At 35.7% G+C, this 18,120-nt stretch overlaps 1 protein-coding gene across 1 annotated transcript; it reads right to left on the bottom strand.

The window, feature by feature from the left end:
- Positions 1-12,028: 12,028 nt before the first annotated feature.
- plvapb (plasmalemma vesicle associated protein b) lies at positions 12,029-16,001 on the bottom strand. Its single transcript, XM_026221140.1, has 5 exons — positions 15,201-16,001; positions 14,829-14,913; positions 14,033-14,721; positions 13,818-13,898; positions 12,029-12,472 (listed from the first exon to the last, which is right to left on the bottom strand). Exons 1-4 carry the CDS (start codon positions 15,588-15,590, stop codon positions 13,827-13,829), a joined length of 1,236 nt encoding a protein of 411 aa, XP_026076925.1. The 5' UTR covers positions 15,591-16,001; the 3' UTR covers positions 12,029-12,472; positions 13,818-13,826.
- Between the last annotated feature and the right edge of the window lie 2,119 nt (positions 16,002-18,120).

Genomic DNA, 18,120 nt, shown 5'->3' with positions numbered 1-18,120 from the left:
TATGCAGAACAATTATGAAATATACACTAATATTGATCAAAAGTTTAGGGTGAGAATGTTTTTCACCAATGCTGCATTTATTAAAAAAAAATAATAATACAGTAAAAACAGTAATATTGTGAAATATTATTACAATTGAAAATAACTGGAATAAATAACATTTATATATATATATATATATATATATATATATATATATATAAATGTTATTTATTCCATTGATGACAAAGCACAACATTTCAGCAGTCATTACGTTTTGGTGCACAAGAAGCATTCATTATTATCAATGTTGAAAACAATTATCAATGTTGTGCTGCTTTCTAATTTTGTGGAAACTGATACATTTATTTATTATTTTTAATTCTTTGATGAATAAAAAGTTCAAAAGAACAGCATAGAACTCTTTTGTATCATTATAAATATCTTTTTTTATTATTTTTGATCAATTTAAAGGATCCTTGCTTAATTAAAAGTGCTGATTTCTTAAAAAAATATATATATTTCTGACTGATGCCTGAACTTTTAAACAGTAGTGAATATCGAATATAAATGACGTATTTTTTCTGGTAAGGCACATTCCACTCGTCACTCTTTCAGATCCTGCAGTGCAGAGTTTCAGATTCACAGGGTCCTGCTGTCATTCGTGGGGTCTTACATGCACCTGGTATATGAGAGCCAGATCAGCCATCATTGTCCCGAATTGTTCTGAAATGTTTCTGTCTGTAAAACATGTATTTTATCATCAGAAATCTATATTGCAAAAAGCTAGTTGAATCATCATTTAAACACTAGATGGCAGTATCTGTGTTATGCTTGGAAATATCAAGCTTTTATTTAATATGCATGTAGCAAGCATTCACTCATTCGTTTCTTCTTTTAAGTGGAGTATTACTTTATTAACTTATGGCCCTTATCTGAAGATATTATTAAATGTAAATGTTTCTAAACCTGCAGAAGTGGGTGAGTTTACCCGACAGGGGTTCTTTGCTGGAAAATTGGACCTTACTGAAGTTGAGGGTCTAGGTTAATTGATCCTTGCAGTGATACAGCTTAAATGAGTGAGTAAAGGATTGATCAGGAATATCTCCTGTTTTTAGAACTTATTTACGGCCCAGTCTTGGTCATCTGACCCACATATTAACATTGTTTTCCACTTGCTGCTTCTGTGTTACAAAAATATTGCAGCAGCAACCTAAATTGCTTTAACATTTTTAATAGTAAAGGGGACAGGAAATGCCAGATAGATGCTATATACATGCATATTGTGGGAACTGTTACAGGAACACTCCACGTTTTTTGAAAATAGGCTCATTTTCTAGCTCCCCCTGAGCTACACAAACTAGCTGGGGACTATTTTTCAGGGGTAATATCACTGCGCCTGCTGAACCCATGGTAGCTGAACCCAAAGTTCCTACGCCAGAATCCTAACCATAGCTCAATTGAAAAATCGCAACTTTTCATTTTCCATCAGTCTTAGTACTTGGTGTAACTACAGAAGAGTCAAGTTTTAAATAAGAAAAATATAAAAACTCTTTGGTCATTTTTGAGCGAGATGCTAACGGTCTAATCAGATTCAATGATCTAAGCTAAGCTAAGCTAAAGGTGCTACCACCAGACCCGGAGATTGGCTGAATGGATTCGAAAACGGTAAAACTCAAACGTTTAACTCTAGGGGAGTTGGGAAATCAGCCTATTTTCAAAAAACGTGGAGTGTTCCTTTCAGTGGTGTACGTGTTTGACTCCCATCCATTAGGAAATCATCAGAGCTGCAAACAATTCAGAACTGTATTATGCTTGTAACTAATTATTATTATTTTTTTACTACACTACTCTATTTTCTTTTTATGAATTTAACTTTCATTCAAATATAAAGTTCTTTCATGAAACTCTAGATAACTCAGTCTGATGTAATCATATCATCATTCACATAACACATCTGATTGGTTTCTTTCACATCAGCAGCCAATGAGCTTGCTGCTCTACATTCAAATCCTTGGCTAGTGCTTGCTGTAGCAGTTGCAGTGCGCTTCAGAAACCTCCACCATCCCCAGCTCCACCTGTATAGTTCTGTTTTGGGGTAATTTTTGTGTTGTTACATATGGGGATTATTTCATATATGTTAGATGTGATATATATTAGAGGGCAAAGATGAAAATGGATATTAGGCATCAAAACAATAAAAGTTCAAAACAGCTTTAAATGTAGCTTTTTTTCTGTACATTAGAATGTCATTTTTTTAAACCAAAAACTAATTAATATCATACATTTTTACCATGATTTACAGAAGAGACCCATTAAAATAGAATTCAGTCGAATAATAGTTTAAATACAAAAAAAAATCTTGTCTGGTATATTTAGAAAAAGATTGCATTGTCATTTTAAATCTTTACCAATTTTAATTATTTACAATAGAATAAATTTTGTATGATCACTTTTTCTTTTATATATTTCAATGAGTAAAGTTCAGAATATATTCAAATAGAAACCAGTTATTTTAAATCGTATTTATATTTTACAATAGTACTGTTTTTACTGCATTTTTGCAGCATTGGAGAGTATGGGGAGAGCAGGGGCGAAAGTACCATTTTTCAGAAAAACTTCATTTTAAAAGATAATGTTGTATACAGAGATATATTTCTGCTGTGGCCAGTAACTCAGAAGTGTGGTCTAACAATACCAGGTGGTATTTTGTAGAAATGTAGAAAGACTTCAGTATAATTTCACTTTGAACATAAGTTGCACATTGTTACTTCCGACCCCATCGGTTGGGACGAAAGTAACACAACAATATAAGCTAGATTTTTTTCTGTTACTCTTATTTTTCTTAAGTATACTTGATTGTGACCTTGTTAATAAATAACTGCAAACATATTTTGTCTTTTATCTTTGCAAAAAAAATTATTAAATTACATTTTCATATTTTCATTTTAAATTTAAGTTTAAGTTTCATCAGATGTCTTAAAACCTGACTGTATTTTTTTATTGTTAATTTCAATGTATTTTTATATAATAATAAAAAAAATTCTACAGAATGCACAATATAAAAATTTAATCACATTAGCATAATAAAAAAAAACTCTAAACATAATGTAACAGTAGGCCTATTTATGTTTCCATCCAGTTGTTTTTATGCATGAATTAAAAATGTGCACTAAAACATCTGGAAACACTGCAAATTCACAGGTGGAGGTGTAAAGGCTAAGATACGGCTAAAACCTAAATATAAATGTGACGTAGCAGCTGCCCAGAGAGAGATGTTCATCTATGTCCAGAAACACCCTCTCAAAAACATCTGGATAAAACCAGACCTCTGTCTGTCTTTCTGACCCTCACTAAGACATATTCTTTTGGTATAATATGACATTAACATTTGTAAGAAATGATGCAAGACACAGAAATTCACAATATAGCTTGCACTGGAACAAAATAAATACTTTCTGTGACTTTAGCGGGACAAAAGTAACAACTGTTACTTTCGTCCCGACAGGAACTCCTGACATTTAAACTCGATTTAATTTTATATAAATTTTTTTTTTAAATGCAATCTTTAGGATGTGTTAAAGCACTAAATAACCTGTAGATTGATCATTACTTAAACACATGAAACAAGAAAAACAACACGACTAATAAAAAAAAATTACCGCTTCAACAATTAACTTTTTGTACTCGAAAACAGTTTTACGGACCTAACTTCAGGAAACGATGAGGAAATCACATGATATTTCTCAGCTCCGTCAAGGATTGCATGCTGAACATGCTGTCATAGCTGGGAATGCAAATGCAGAAAGAGGCTCGGAGAAAATCGCTTTGTTACTTTTGTCCTGGTTCTCCCCTAAGAGACTTCTTTCAAAAACACAAAAGATCTCACAGATGCCAAATCTTTAATAGTGTATGTTTTTCATCTAGCAGATAATAAAGCAGGTGAAAAATGTTGGCCTCAAAAACACAATAGTAACTGTATATCAGCCACTGAGAACACTTTTACAACCACATTGCAGCTCTGTATGTGTATGTACAAACACATACAGCACACTCGCTGTTAAAGAGTATGTAAGGAACACAGCACCCAGTTTTCGCATCCATCTCCTCATTTTGTAATGCAAAAAAGTAATAAAGTTTGATTAATAGAGCAGTTAGAGGGATCTGAAACACGTGAGCACATCTAACTAAACACATAAAGTCCTGTTTTCCTTCTACTGTGAGGCTGAGTGGGCTCTTAATGTGATTTAATGTACAAGCCAATAGAACACTTGTCATAAGTGTGTCCATCTGAGAGGTTATTATTTTTTTCTTTTTAAAAATTCCAGAATTGACTGCTAGATTGTGCAGGGTTGTCTCTCTATCACGGATGGTGTCCATCTATTGTTTGTGTGTAAGAGCGTGTTGACTGCTCGAGTCAGTGAGGAGCAGAGAGCAGGAGACAGGACATCCTGAGCAGGGTTTGTGCCAAGCCATCAGAGCCCCCCGGACCCAATGGGATGTCGGTTAATGGTTTGTGTAAAGACTGGAAGGAGGTTTTTACTAACAAGCACCAAGGAGTGTAATTCTGGAAATGAACAAGATTGATTTTACAATTCTGGACATGAACAAAATTTATCAAAAATATGTGAATATTGTGAAACATTATTTATTGATGTGATGCAAAGCTGAATTTTTGCAGTTGAATTCCTCAAGTCTTCAGTTTTACATGATCCTTCAGAAATCACTCTAATATGTGTTCAAGTAACAATTATTATTATCATCAGTGTTGAAAGTGTTGTGCTGCTTTCATTGTTTATATATACATATAAAAATCGTGATGCATTGTATCAGGATTCTTTGATAAAGTTCAGAAGAACAGAATTTATTTGCAATATAAATCTTTTGTAACTAAGTAAAATATTAAATGAATGCATCCTTGTTGAATAAAAGTATATTTCCCCCCCAAAACTTTCAAATGGTAGTTACTTGACCTTAACTTTACAGTAAATATAGATTATTTGTCCAAGCTTTAGTGAGTCTCTAAAAACACTCTGTGGAAGTCTGACTAAGTTGGCGCATGTTGGGGCATTCATCGAGTAAGGATGAACTCATACAGGACGGAGTCTTAAACGACGGTACGTCTCCTCAGATGGATCAGTATCATCACTGATTCATTTCCAGAATGATTTGTGAGACTTTCCTGTTAGTATTGACCTCAAAGAAACCACAGAGAAGGAATCAAACCCATTTAAAGTCACATTGAGAGGCCACTGACGTTGTCGTAGTGCCTGAAGAATGCTCCTGCCAACATCTGTCCAACTTCATTCAAAAGTTTGCTTGTTATATTTACATTCGAGTCTGTTCCTCTGCAGAATAGAGGGATCTCAGTGTGCGTCACAAACCATCTCCTTCCTCTGAGAGGTACAGATGGGCTGTAAAGTCACTAATAGAGGTCATCAAAAATAGCCTTAGACTGACTGACACACTTCTAGTGTGCCAGAGCTCTATGGTTTCGTATAATGTATAGTATAAATTATTATTTTATCCTTGTATTTTAAAGACAAAGCCCATCAGTTATTTAAGCAGACTTTTTAATTTTTTTATTTGATCATTTTGGCTTTAAGTCATTAATGCAAACAGAATAAAATTTGCCATAAATGTGTATTTTTATTGGAATTTTAGTATTTCACTCTGATTTTCTTTCATAAATCTATTTTGCACTCGGGACAAAAATAGCAACACTCAGGACCTTAACTACAAAAATGTCCAATTTAAAACCCATTAAAATTATCAATATTTAATCCCAGTGCCATTTAGTCATGAAATCATGCATTCCTTGTTAATAGACTTTAATTCTTTTGACAAGGTGTCAACATTTGGACTGTTTTTATTTTTATTTTTTTACTATATTTCACCGTATAGCACCATTTTATCAGCTTTGGCCATTTGGCTTCTACCAAAACAACACATGAGTATGTGCTGAAAGATTTTATTGGCTGTACAGCCTTTGATGTCAGAGTAAAGGATATGGGAAGTGTTTTGTTTTCCCTAATGCATTATTGTTTACTTAAAAACTAAGCACTATTATATTGTTATTATATTGCTTTTAATGTTTTGTCCAGCTGTCTGTGAGGTTGGGATCATGCGATTAAAAACCACTGGGTTTCAAGCTTTTTAAATGCCACGTTTCTGCAAGTTTTTAAAAAAATTTTTTTGCAAAAATGCCAGCTTTATATGTTCCAGTATCATGTATGAAAGCTGTGATACATTTTTTTATATATTTGGGCAAGTTATTCAGTGAGCAAAAAACTGCATCAGATTCATGTTTTTACTTAAAAACAGATTTTAGGTACAAAGTGTCACATTGTCCTATGACAGAAGGTTAATGGTTGTGCTAAATGCACATATTATCATGCACACTCATAAATTGACACCGTACGGCCTTTAATGACGTTTATCTCTGACCTCTGACCTCTGACCTCTTCAGTAGCAGAAAGGGATGTCTGGATATCACCGAACTTACTGCTCTGAATTACCATCAGGCCCAGCTTGGCTGATTTCTGGTGTAGTGTATCATTTAATGAAGCATTCTGTGAATTCAGTCACGGAGTGAGAATTCAGCATGTCAGCGTGAATTCAGCATTTGAAGAATCGAGGTGCGGCAAACAAGAAATGTAACTTTTGTTGATTATAGTATTACATAAATAAACACTTAAAGGAAGTTCACACAAAGAGCACTTGAGTGAAACTGGCCTCTTCCTTCCAGTGGACATATGGAAATATACTCTAATACCAGACTCTACCAGAATGGCAACAACAGAGAAACGTTTCTTCAATCTTTCATCCTCTCAAGGGAGCTGCAGAGCACAGAAATGCTTTAGAGCGGTTTATAGTGTTGATATATGAGCGGTTATTTCAGTTCAGCGCTGAGCAGCAGAGAACAAAAAACAAGGACAAGAGCTGCTGAAGTTGTCTTATTCAAAAATGTTATTTAATGTTGTTTTATTATATAGTTATATAATTCCATAGCTAACATACCATTAATAGGACAAGAGATAATTAGATAATAATTCAGTGATAAGGTGCCCTGCTAATGAATGAAACTCTTACATTTTACAGAAAATAAAATTTTTAAGATCTTGCCTATTTGTTGCTTGTTAAAAAAAATTACATTTCTGAATTCACTTCCTGAAAGGATTGTTCATTTTGACAGAAACAAAAATTATCGTTTTTTTTTAAGAGCATTTTTTTTGTTATTACAGAATTGATGCATACTTTAAGGAGATAACTTTTTAAAAGTTCTCCCAAAAATTTAATCACCTTCACCTGAACTAGACAACTGGAAGCTCCGGGAGTTCTTGTTGGCTGTTACTTCAGTAACACAGGCATTTGCTGCCTTCACTTTAGCTTCAAAGTTGGTGAACTTTGTTTATGTATAACTATTGCACACATCTAATTTTAAGGTTATGTTCCTTATCTCATAAAAAAAAAAATGCATATGTTCCTGCCCATGCATATTATTTGCCCATCACTATAACACTGGTCAGCCAGAGTCACGTTTACAGGATGTGAACTTTGTGTTGTTTTTGTGTGCTTGCAATCATCACATTTTAAATATAGTAAATCTTGGTTTTCTCGAAGTCTTGTGCATCTCCTTTGATGAAACCTTTGCCTTCCATCCTGAGAAATTATAGATTTCTGAGAAGACAGAGTCTAAGAACAAAATGTCCCAGAGCCTCCAACATCTCAGATCTTAAAGGAGAAATCAATGTTTATTGTCCTTGGAAGGGCCTTATGCATTGCCATATGGCAAGCCTTTTTAACATTTAATCTTTAAAAAGTATTAGTATTTATTTTCATGCTATTAGTATCTGTTCCATTAAAGGCAGAGTAAGTGATTTCTGGTAGCCAATGCTGACATTTGAAATGCACTGCCACTTTTTAATACTCATTCATGTAACTCTGTGACATTCTACAATGAGATTTTGGACATTGCTCTACTCGGAAAGTGTGCTGCTCTTAAGTTTATTTATTGCATCTGCACTACCACTTTAATTTTCCTTCATGTAGCTCTACGACACTCTACAATGACTTTGCTCTACCCCAATAATCATATTAGTATCTCAGGACTCTTAACACTGTCTACTTTAATGGTATCTGTTACTGCCACTTATTTGTATATAATGCTCTGTTCTTGCCTGTTCTGCCTATGGTCACTGAAGTCACTCAAAAAATGTCAGTGCTCTACCCCAAAATAGTCTCGCCCCTATTTTAATAGCTCAACCAGACACATACTTACGCAACCCAGGCTACGATTAGTTCTGTAAAACAAAGCAAAACCTCTCTAGATCCTGACCATTGAGATCAGCTCGAGACATGCCAAATATTTTGTGATTGTTCCTTGAAACATTTCTTGTATTACTAATCACAACTGATTTTTTTTTTTTACTCATCTTATGTTATAACTAATCAGAATGCCCACTGTAGATAGAGTTCAATAAAAAAGTGTTACTAGTAGAATAATAATAAAAAATACTAGTAACATTTGGCATAAATCTAATGAACAAGTATTAGTATCTTAAAAAAATGAATGGAATGGATACAGGTAGCTTAAAAAAATACTAGTAGCATGAAAATAGATTGACGTATGTTTTATAGATTAAATGTTAAAAAATGGCTTGCGACACACTAATGATAGATAAGTCACTAGTCAATATTGAAATAAGTACCAGTATCTTTTTAATAGGTACTAGATAATTAATTAGTTCCAGTATCTAATAATAAGTTTTAGCTTCTACTGAATAAGTTTAAGTATCTTTAAAGAGCTATAGGGACACCACAGACAGCGTGGAGCAGGAGGGCGTCCGGCGCGCCCGTCTGCGGTATGTATTTACGGACACGTGTGGGAAAATCAAGGTAGAATAAACAGTGAAGCATTTTTGCGCAAACATTCCAAAGTGATAAATATCGCCATCCTAAAAATGTCCCGTAGAGGGGAAATATATCTCAAGATTTTTTGCCACTCATTGTGCCGTGTAAGGGGAAATGATCTGTTTATTTACAGATTTAGATATAGGTGTGTGTGTCATTTTTCACGATTGAATAAACACGGGAAGGTTATGCAATCATATAAAGAGTTTAGGTATATAACGTTTGCAGAAAAAGAGGTGGCAGTTTTAATGACAACTAAAAATTATGTAGTTATGTAAAATAAATAAATTAAAGAGTGACACGTTACAAGAGAGGTTTGTTAGTTTTAAAACAAAAGTTAGTTGCCATATTTGAATTTGAGAGTTTTTTAATGTTAGTTAGTTAGTTTGTTTTTTCATTGAATCAGGGAGAATACACATGTATGTAGATTACAGAAAATGCAGATTTAGCCAGAGTAGCTATTTTTCATCTGTAAATCCAGAGTTCATGTAAAAAAACAATCAATATCAAAACATAACATTTTAAACAGTAAAAATCCTAAACATGTTCACTATTTATTTATTTATTTAATTAATTTTTTTGATAAACCACATATCTTTTTATTCTGGTGGATGTCTCTTCCAGGGTTACTCTAAAGGCAAAACAATTACTGACTTCAAATAAGAGATAAATAATCATTTTAACAAGTTTCTTTTTACTGATATTCAAACTTTTGACACTTGTTTTTTTTTTTTTTTTTTTTTTTGTACAACATGTTCTAAAACGTTTTTTTTTCAACTACAAGTGAGCAACACATCAAATTTTATAGAAAAAAAAAAGTTCACATTAATTTAGATAATTTAGACCAGTGGTGCCAAATCTTTTTAATCTGAAGAGCCAAAAATTGATTTTAGTTTTAAAACAGAAAAAAATATCAGTTCTGCATATTAGAACAAATTATTTATTAATAATTCTATCATTATAAAAAGTTATAGCATTATTTATTTTCGGTTATCATTTTTTAAGTTTTATTTGATCTAATGCAGTAGTATTCAAACATTTGTAAGCGTGCACAAAAATGTACAAGTACCATCATTGCACATTGGGCCCTCTTTGTCACAGTTTACCTTTGTGTGTCGTAGTGAATTATATTTTTCAGCATGTACAGTGTGCTGTGATTTATTAAAGGGATGGCATGGACAGGAAGTGGCCAGTTTGTTTCTACAAGGTCAAAGGTTATAAGATGCTGACCAGGCTCAGGAAACAGGCTTAAGAAACGACCATCCGCTGCTACCCACAGGGTCTTTCGTGGTCATCGATTTGATGCAGCTTCCTTCAGAGCCCCAGCTAGTGTCTGTCTTCCTCAGCGGACACTTGAAGAGTATCCTTCAGCACTCATCTCACAGGAGGAGGTGCATCCTGATCCTCAACAACACTGACCTCATCTCCGCTGACCACCCAGGCGGAAATAAATCTCATTTAATAACCAAATGTATTTGATAATCAAAACGGACTTGTACAAACATTTAAATTACAGTTTTTATGTAAAAAAAAAAACATAATTATGTTTCTACTTCTAATAGTTTGTTGTTGAAATATAAACATTTAAACGGTGACTGGAATAAATACGTATTTATTCAAACATATATTTAATAATGAAGACAACCGGTTAAGTAAAAATATAATGAATATATAGTGAAATGCTCCTTTCTAGAGTTATTTTTTCTAGCTGACTATCAAGTTTTTCTGTTTCTTTCAACACCTTCTGATGTTCACATCTATTTCTTGCTATAACTAGTAGTAAACTGGAAGAGATGTTCGGTTTGACCCACATTTATTGTTTGGAGTTTGTGCTAATTTCCATTATGATTGACCGATAATCGACAGAATTTGAAAACGGAGATATTGTTTCATATTAAAAGTAACAAAACACAAAGCTTATTGGCAGATGCAACAAATAAGATTCAGTGAAGTTCACACATCAGCAGAAAACATCCCAGACTAAAAGACTGATTTAAGAGTCCATATCAATATTGATTAAAAACGAGAAACCCTTATTGTTAATCCAGCACTAGCATCCACACTAGGGAAGTTGTGGGTTAAGGGAAGTCGTGGCCTAGTGGTTAGAGAGTTTGACTCATAACCCCTAGTGGGTTTGAATCTTTGGCTGGCAATACCATAACATCAAAAACTCTTTTGAACATCTGAAGAGTCTCTGAAGACTGGAATAATGGGTGGTAAAAATCACAGGAATAAATTGCTTTTTCAAATATTTTAAAAGCCGTTTCCTAAAATGACCTGCATCTGTCCAAACAGTCAACAAAAGAACGCACTGTAACCGGAGAAATGTGTCATTTTTTTATTGTATATAGTAGGTTATAGAGTCTCAAATCTCCGCTCCCCCCAAAACAATTAAATGTCCTCCCAATGTCTTTTTTTAAAGGCATGACTTCACGCTGGCTGCGGTCTGATGCAGCTGAGCTTTCTCTGTGTTCAACTGTCCCGGCGGTTTAGGAAGGACGTGTTCAGAAACGGTCCCCACGGCCCTTTGTTCTCCTGTCAATCTGACATTCATTTAAATGTTTGTGTGTGCTTGCTGAACTCTTCACCCGTCTGACGACATCGGGGTGCTAGGAGCGGTGCGCAGCACACTGTACCTTCTGCCTTCCTCTCATTCATGACGCTGTTGAGCTGTTGTTTCTGCTGATTAGCGGGGTTAAAAAGGTCCCATAAATTTCACTGGCCTGCATTAGGTTGGAGAGGCCAAAATGTTCAGAAGGAACAGCTTTGGATCATACAGATTCCTTCATAATGATGTTATAAATCTTATAGAGAATGCACACCACACCCAAAAACTGAATCTTTAAATTGTAGCATATATTATCAGAAGGCATGTCTATTATTTTACAAAGATTTAATTTTGTGTATCAGTCATATTTAGTTGGCCAGTCTTTGTTACACATCATAATGCAACAGTACATGCAGCTGTGTCCAAAAAAATAAATAAAAGTTTTTATTTTTATAAAACATATTATTATATTATCAGCTTTGATTAGTGAGTTGGAAATTTTTAATATTTCTTCATTTTATGTCATAACTTTCCTTTGTTTAAAGTACAAGTTTAGTAAAAGAAAAGAAAAAGAAAGAAAAGGGAGTTGATTTTAAATTTATTTATTCAAGACAGTCAGACCAACACGTAAAAACAAAAATACTGTTAAAGGACATTAAAATCTGTTCAAACAAGTAATTGTTGAAACACAATTATGTGTAAAGAAAATTATATACATCATAGCACATGTGGAATATTCACAGAAAAATTGTATTTAATAGTAATTGTCTGCTTGTAGGAAAGGAAGTCTCACATTTTTAGGTCCGCACCTTTCTAAATAACTGAATCGGACCTCAGAAGCACATCATGCCATGCAAGTTCACAGCCCATGATGCTTAAACACAACTATACAATGAACTAAACATTAGAGTGCATGTGCATTTACAGCGATCCGCAGTGACAGCATTATTCACTAAACAGATCACAGGCTCAAAATCAGGAAACTCAGAGTCCGCCCTTGAGATTCAGATCATTCCCTTCTCCACACCCAGCCTGCGGGAAACAGTGAAAACAATAAAAAAGACATTCTGAATGACTGGGTGTAATGTGTAATTAACACAAGTCCTCCAAACCTCCAAACCTGAACAGTACTTTAGCAATAAATTTAATATTTTCACATTATATGCAACTGTTTGACTTGTAATATAGCACTTATCACAAAGTATTGCATGTTTTGTTTCAGATGTTAAAGATCAGTCCTCTGTTTGAGCTCTGAAGGTCATGGGCACATTTTTAAAGGTTTTGTGCCCTTGAAGTTTGTTCCCAATAATTATAGATACAATGGTCAGTCCACAGAAATAATTTTACTATATATAATCACAGAATCCTGAAAACTTAGTAAACATGTACAAAAGCAGTCATTTCTGACTGGGGTGTTACCCTTTCACTTATGTACTATGTACACTTTATGTATTAATATGCACCACTTTAGGGTTAATAAAAGTACAAAGGGTACTGCCCCAGGGATGGCTTTTGTATCTTTTTTCTGAGTGTGGGTTTGTAGTTAATTGTGTTGTCAGTTGCACCCTCATACACTAAAAGACAATTTCCTATTCGTATTTACATACTTTCGTGCGGTTTTGACAAAATGCCACACAGAGTGCTCAAGACAAGATACAAGTTAATAAGAGTTTTATTTGCCACAGCCTTCTCAGTAGTTCAGGGGTATCCAGTTCTGCTTCTGGAGGGTCAGCTTTCACCAAGGTTAATCAAACACACCTGAACCTGCTAAACAAGGTCTTCAGAATCACTAGAAACTTCCAGGCAGGTGTGTTACAGCTAAAACCTGCAAAGACCTCCAGAATCAGGTTTGGATGCACCTGCAAGAGCTAAGCATACTAATTTACCTGCAATGCTGTCAGATTTCGATTCAAAATTAAAGTGACAGTGGTGTATGTCCCGAAATTTGGTTCCAACCCTAGGAATCGTTTACTCACATTCATGCCATTCCAAACTTTTAGTACTTTCTTTTTTACCAAACAGTTTCTGTTCCCCATTGACTTACATAGCATTGCTTTCCCATACTATGAAAGTCACTGGGGTCCAATAACTTTCTGGTTTCCCATATTTTTCAAAATATGTTATTTTATGTTCAACAGAAACTCATATGGGTTTGGAACAATTGGGTGAACTATCCTCTTAAGGTCTTTAAGATTTCTAGATACGTCCAGGCAGGTGGGGGCTAAACTCTGCTGGACCTTGGCCCTCCAGAAGCAGAATCGGACACCCCTGGTGCATCATGTAACAAAGGGACAGTAATGCCCTGCACCCTTCAAAGTGGGTGAGACCAAATGAATATTGAATTTCAAATGAAATTCTAGCCATGATGACTACTTACCTTTAGTGGTTAATGGCTCCTACCAGGTGCGGGGGGATAAAGGCCGGCTGTGCCAGGGGGTTGAAGACCAGCAGGCTTGGGCTGCACAAGCAGTGAAGATCGATTTAATTACTGTACACCCTTCAGTATTCAAACATGCACTTATCCTAAAAATGGCCACCATGGAAGATTTGCCAAATGTTAAGCATCATTACTCATCCCAGCGTAACTCCTACCTGTTGTACGCAGCCATTTTGCAACGATATAAGTGTGGCGTCCTTCACGGCAAGCTTGGCTTCTACTAGTTCTTTGGCTTCCCTCAGTCTGCTTTGCTCCTTGAGAAGCTGCTCCAGTTGCTTATCATACTTCTGTTGGACGTCCTGCAGTTTTTTGCTGCTCTCCGCAGCCTCTTTTTCCCGATCCGTTTTGCACTTGTCCAGTTCTGAAGTCAGTTCCCCCGTCTGTACTTCCAGCCGGCTGCTCTGTTTCTGAATGCTCGAGACCTTCGCTCCCACGCTGTCCAGGTAGCTCTGGAACTTGTCCTCCACCTGCCGAGAGAGGCTTGAGCAGTTGGAGCGAATCCTTTCCATCTGTTCTTCCTGTTTGGGGCAGGTGAGGTGAAACGTCACCGAGTTGGTGAAGAAGTTGTCGATTTTGGTCAGGAAGGCACTTGTGACCGTCTGGATGCCTTGGAGGGACTCTGCAAAGTCTTCTTTGCATTTCTTGGTGTAAACATCAAGCTGGGATTTCAGACTCAGGTTTTCTTGTCTCAGCTGTATCACCAGACTATGATGTTCATTTTTATCCTTCACTGCGTTGTCCAAGTCAGCTTTAAGGTACTCCACTGTTTGGCTGAAGTTACTCTTAAGGATTCCATTTAGAACTTTCTGCTGTTCCAGAAGAGAATTTAGAGTTTTTATTTCACCTGAGAAGAGAAAGAGAGCCATGTCAACAGGACCGCCTCTGTGAATTAGATTCTTCATTGATTGATTGACTGATTAATTGATTTATTGATTGATTGATTGCTCTCACCGTTCTGATTGTTGTTGCTTGGTGGACATGGGAGTGGAGTATTTCGAGTGCTCAAAAGCTTTATTTTACTGGCCTCACAAAGAGACTGTAAAACAGCCAATCAGAATCAAGCGTGTAATTATTATTAGGGTTAGGCTTTCAAGATAATTTTCAGAATATCTTAAAATTAACAACATCACAAAAATTACACATCAGTCCTCATTTGCACACGCTCATGTCGTTGCACACCTGAAAGACTTACCTTCTTCTGTGGATATTTGAAAAAAATTATATCTTTGTTTGTTCCACAGAAGAAAGTAAGTCATGCCAGTTTGAAACGACATGAGGGTGAGTAAATGATGATGACGACATACAAGCAAATAAAGGACTTACAAGAGACTTCTGCACGTTACTGCTCTTGATTGTTGTCAAGTTCAGGTCATTTTTCAGCTTTGCTATTTCTTTATCCGCCGCATCCTTCTCTCCAGTCTTTGCTTTGAGGGCACTGGTGAGGTCAGCTTTGTCTTTTCTGAGTTTGGTGTTGTCTGTGGAGAGCTTGTTAAAGGCCAGCTCCAGCTCTTCCACTCTCTTCTCCTCGGCGGTCTTCTCCGGCTGGCCGTACACCAGGAAGAGCACCAAACTGGCGATGATGAGGGACTGGATCAGAGACGAGAAGAAGAAGAGGATCCTCATGTAGTAGCCGCAGCTTTTCCCCTTCTTCGCCTTGTGGATGTGTTTGGTCTCCAGTCCCAGAGTGGCCCGGGAGTAGCTGTTGTTGTACATTTCTGAGCTCCAGTTGTGGGAATGAGACGGACCTTCCGAGGATTTTGATTCTAGAGGTTTGTTATGAAAAACCGATGGTCAAAAGGTTACCAGAATAACCCGGCACAGTTGTGAGCAATGACATGTAAACACTTCTACCAGGACACGGGGCGGGAGCTGTGTTTATAAATGCAGAGACACACTTCCCGCACCGTGAGTCTTTCCGGACCCTCCCCAGGAAAGCTCCAGAGGTTATCAGCACTTCACGCTGAACCTACGGAGATCTCCAGAGATAAACCGAGCCAGAGCTCCTCCCTTACTTTCCCTAATGAATCACACCAAACCCTGACAAGGAATTCAGACCACCGTCGAATATTTAGATAACATTTATTTCATAAGTTCTTTGTGGGATTTGTCTTAAGCTGTTCTTGGCATCCATATTACTGTTTCTCAATATTAGTTAATTAACTTTATATCAGCCATCATTTTGGAATAACCCACTATGACCAAGAAAAACAATGTTCCTGCAAAGGACAAAAGCTGGTCCTTCCATCTCTTCCTGGATCAGATCAGATACATAAACACATGTGATCGAAACAACCCATCTGACACTGTTTCCTGCAGAGCCACATCGGTGGAGTCGGGGGGACAACAATGGTGACCTGTCATCCTCCTCACAGGAATGAATAACAAACTCTCCCAGAAGTCCAGGAGGCGGCAGCACGTTTGATGCCGGGCCGGCGATGACGCTCGCAGCTGAGAGTTGTGTCTGGGAGAGTGTGAAGAGGGGGCATAGAGTAAGTCAGGGGTTTTCCTGCGGCCCATTGTCTCCTTGCCAATCCACCCTCAACGGAAAGTCATTTACAGAGGGTTTTTGAAACGGACTAAAAGTTCTTAAAATTCCCTTAAAGAACGCAAGCGAGCTTTAAGACAAAAACAGGAAGCTGAATCTGCAAAAGACAGCATAAAGACTATGAACTGTGGTTAATATAGGGCATTAGAGCAAGAGCTTAACAGATATTCATTACTCCAAGAATTTTTGCACACATTTTTAGCACTATCAAATATTAAAGTGATATTTCATCCATAAATGAAATTTCTGTCATCATTTTACTCAACCAAACAGTTGCTGGTAGAAATCGACCTCTATAGTATTTATCCATTATTTTTTTTTCATGCTAGCAACTCTTTAACTCACATTCTTCAAAATATCTTCTGTAACTCATACAGGTTTGGAATAACTTGAAGGTGAGTGAATGATGACATAATTTTATTTTTATTTTAAAGTTTAATTTTAAAGACCATTTCACCCAAAATCTCATTATTTACATTTACTCACTGTCTTCTCTGGAAAACATAAGTTGTGCATTATTTTATACAGGTTTGGAACAATACGAGGGTGAGTTAATGTTAGGTAAAGAAAAAAAACATATTTGTGGGTACACTTAATTATCATTCTTAATAAAAAAAAGATTCTTTATTCCCACGTGTATAAATACTATAGTAATTTATAGTAAATATATTTTACTTTTTTGAACCATAATATAGTAAAGAACTTGAGTTAATTTGTTGTGGTAATTCTATAGTTGCTGTGGTAATATAACAACTGTAATAATATAAACAAACTACTTTACCCAATACTGTACTAAGTTAATATTTTATATTATACTACAATACAGTAGAGTTTACTGTAGTTAAAACTAAAGTATACTGCAGTATTTATTACAGTTTATCAGTTCTATATAGTTAATACTACAGTATGCTGTAGCATTCATTATAAAGTTTTGTAAATACTGTAATATATTGAGTACTATAACCATTTACTAAAGCATGGTTCAAAAACACTACAGTATTTACTATAAATTATTACTCTAGTATTTTTCCACGTGGGTTGGCGCGAACGATTCTTTAGATCCGGGTTCTCCAAACTCTTGAGACTTGAGCATCTCGATGGTTTCCCTCCATCCTTGTTTACAGTTTGGAACAAAATACTTCTCAGAAATAAAGAGGTTTATGATTATTAACACAATAAAGGAGAAAAAATATGACCTGAACACTCCTCTGACTAATATTTGTGAACTTTTGAGCTGCTCAAAAGCAGGACACAGAATCACATGCGTTTGTGGTCAAAAGATCATAACAAAGCAAGCTCTTCTTCTTCTTCTCAGAAATAACAAACGGTTCCCGTTGAATGACATTTATTTTCTTCAGCTGTACTCCTGCGGCCTCTTGTGGTCACAATTGCATTGCTGCTTTAATTTTCCCATCAAGGTTTTTTTTTTTTGCGTCAAAGCCTAATGTTAAATTCACTGGCCCTGTCCAATACTTTATTAACAGGATATACATTAAGTACAGTATATAATAATGCAGTGTAGCACATATCCACACATCAGAGTTTAGTGGTAAATATTGCTTTTTTTATTTTTATTTTTTTATTGAAAATGTCTTGTGGTTTTCTTTTAAAACTATTTTGTCCACAGTTACACTGTTTATCGACCATAATGAGTTTTGGTTCATTTTTGAGGCACCCATGTAGCAAGTGAGTCTCACA

This window comes from Carassius auratus, chromosome 36 (genome assembly GCF_003368295.1).
Source record: "Carassius auratus strain Wakin chromosome 36, ASM336829v1, whole genome shotgun sequence".
Lineage (NCBI taxonomy): Eukaryota > Metazoa > Chordata > Actinopteri > Cypriniformes > Cyprinidae > Carassius > Carassius auratus.
The sequence above is the reverse complement of the archived record's forward strand: the minus strand, read 5'-3'. Positions and strand labels throughout refer to the sequence as shown.

What these genes read in the sequence shown, in the direction of transcription:
- plvapb (XM_026221140.1), bottom strand. Translation starts at nt 15,590, where the DNA reads ATGTACAACAACAGCTACTCCCGGGCCACTCTGGGACTGGAGACCAAA. An exon ending in GTAACGTGCAGAAGTCTCTT is followed by an intron (nt 14,914 to 15,200) that starts GTAAGTCCTTTA and finishes GCTGTTTTACAG; the next exon opens with TCTCTTTGTGAGGCCAGTAA. An exon ending in AAGCAACAACAATCAGAACG is followed by an intron (nt 14,722 to 14,828) that starts GTGAGAGCAATC and finishes TTCTCTTCTCAG; the next exon opens with GTGAAATAAAAACTCTAAAT.